Below are 2,004 nucleotides of genomic sequence, written 5' to 3' on the forward strand. Positions count from 1 at the left end.
ACATAGAAAGTATGCTAGCATTTCATATTATATTCCATGTTATAAGTAGGCTAGAATTATCAGAACATTCAGGCCCCTCATGTTGCCCAGATGTGTAGGCTACTCTATATCAAATGTTAAAGAAAAGACTACGCAAGAAAATCTGCAAATTTATTTGGCGACCCAAAATAAATCTCCTGCGACCCACCTATGGGTCCCGACACACGCTGTGAGAATATAACTGTAAGAGTGTTCTTATTTTTAGGACTAAAGCTGGAGAGCCAAGAGAACAAGCAAGTAAGGTCTAAACAGGTATGCGACGTGAAATGCAACTCAAGTGAGGAAGGAAGTTGCCGTGTTTGGCGTTTTTTGTTTCGACTCACAGCTCGGTGACGTTGCGGGGGAGTCCTCTGGGCAGAGCCTGCAGGTGTTTGTTGCTGCAGCGGACCACTGTGTCCATACAGGTGCACTGGGCGGGACACTGCGGCCCCGGGGCACAGCTGCTGTCCTCCAGGACAGAACCTGAACAGACGGGAGGAGCGGAGGCTCGGATTACTTCACTTACATTGAGGTGACACTGTATTGCTGCTGTCATGTTAAAAAGACGACTCCCTGTTCAAAATACTCTGGTCCACAAACTAACATTTGAACTTTAATATGAAATTGAACATAACATTTGACATTTTCCTCTCATTTCCCACGTGTGCATTTTCTTTTTCTTCTCTGTCTACCTGCTCCTGTGCAGATTAATGTTGCAGTGATTAATCCGTCAGTAGTATTCATGTGTATTAGAGTGCGTGTGCGTATCGCACCGTCCTCGCAGCGGAAGTCGGGGACAGCCACGTCCTGCAGCGGGATCTCTAGGAGGAAGGCGGGGCCCTGGCAGCGAGGATTCCCCGTCACGATCCGCCGGCTCCGAAGCCACGCCCCGAACCAGGACAGGCGGCAGTCGCAGTTAAACGGGTTGGCCAGGAGATTCCTTGATGGGACAGAGGCGAGATGTAGAGTGGGACACAAAGACGCGATGTGTGTGTGTGTGTGTGTGTGTGTGTGTGTGTGTCTGTGTGTGTGTGTGTGTGTGTGTGTGTCTGTGTGTCTGTGTGTGTGTGCCACTAACAGCGTGGACAGGTTGGGCAGGGTGTCGAAGGCTCCGGGCAGGATGGTGCTCAGCTGGTTGTCATAGAGGGAGAGCAGCCTGACGTTGCTCAGACCCGTGAAGCTGCCGTTATGGATGCAGCTGATCTTGTTGTTCCTCAGCATCCTGCACACACACACACACACACACACATACACACACACAAGGATATTGAATTTAAAATGGTTTTGGCACTCACAACTTCACTATAGCACAGCTGGTTGGTCCTCTGTGGCTCAGAGTGAAATAAAGGTTTGAACTATACTGCAGGAGTATGAAGGGGACTCACAGCATGCGTAGCCCCTCCATGCCTTTAAACATGCCCCCTCTCACAGACTCCAGGTGGTTGGCTGTCAGGTGAAGCTCCATCGCAGACGAGGCGCCTTCAAAGGCCCCGTCCTCGATCTCTGAGATCTTGTTGTTGCTCAAGTTACTGGAAGGAAGGAAGACAAAACGTTTTCACACAGTCACTTAGAGACAAGAAAGAATGTCAACCTGGTTACTTGGCAGCACTAAACATTTTGGGAGATTTGTTTTCTAGTGTTGAAATTAATCAAATAAATAGTTTACTTATAGAGTAGTTTGGTCTGAACCGCTTAAAAGGGATTAAAGAGACAGTTCTGATGTTATGAAGTGTGTGTGTATAAGGTTCTCCTCCACAGTCAGGGTTCTACAGTAGATGAGTTTATAGAGAACCATCACAGGAGCAAAGTAATGTTCTGCTGAGGATGTATTTTAGACTCCTAAAATAATCTACACCAGTTTAAGTGAACGTTATATTTAGAATAGTTTCACAGCTTTGCTTGCTGTCAGACACCTTACTGACGGGGATCTGAAGCTGTTTTCTATTCTCTCTTTAAAGCCACAAGACTCCATTGATGAAAACAGTC

The 2,004-nt window shown here is 47.2% G+C and overlaps 1 protein-coding gene across 1 annotated transcript; it reads right to left on the bottom strand.

The window, feature by feature from the left end:
* Positions 1 to 241: 241 nt before the first annotated feature.
* LOC116380433 (slit homolog 1 protein-like) lies at positions 242 to 1,589 on the bottom strand. Its single transcript, XM_031842354.1, has 4 exons — positions 1,404 to 1,589; positions 1,097 to 1,240; positions 792 to 958; positions 242 to 501 (listed from the first exon to the last, which is right to left on the bottom strand). Exons 1-4 carry the CDS (start codon positions 1,481 to 1,483, stop codon positions 359 to 361), a joined length of 534 nt encoding a protein of 177 aa, XP_031698214.1. The 5' UTR covers positions 1,484 to 1,589; the 3' UTR covers positions 242 to 358.
* Positions 1,590 to 2,004: the final 415 nt, after the last annotated feature.

Source organism: Anarrhichthys ocellatus, unplaced genomic scaffold (genome assembly GCF_004355925.1).
Source record: "Anarrhichthys ocellatus isolate YVR2014 unplaced genomic scaffold, GSC_Weel_1.0 scaffold7207, whole genome shotgun sequence".
Taxonomy (NCBI): domain Eukaryota; kingdom Metazoa; phylum Chordata; class Actinopteri; order Perciformes; family Anarhichadidae; genus Anarrhichthys; species Anarrhichthys ocellatus.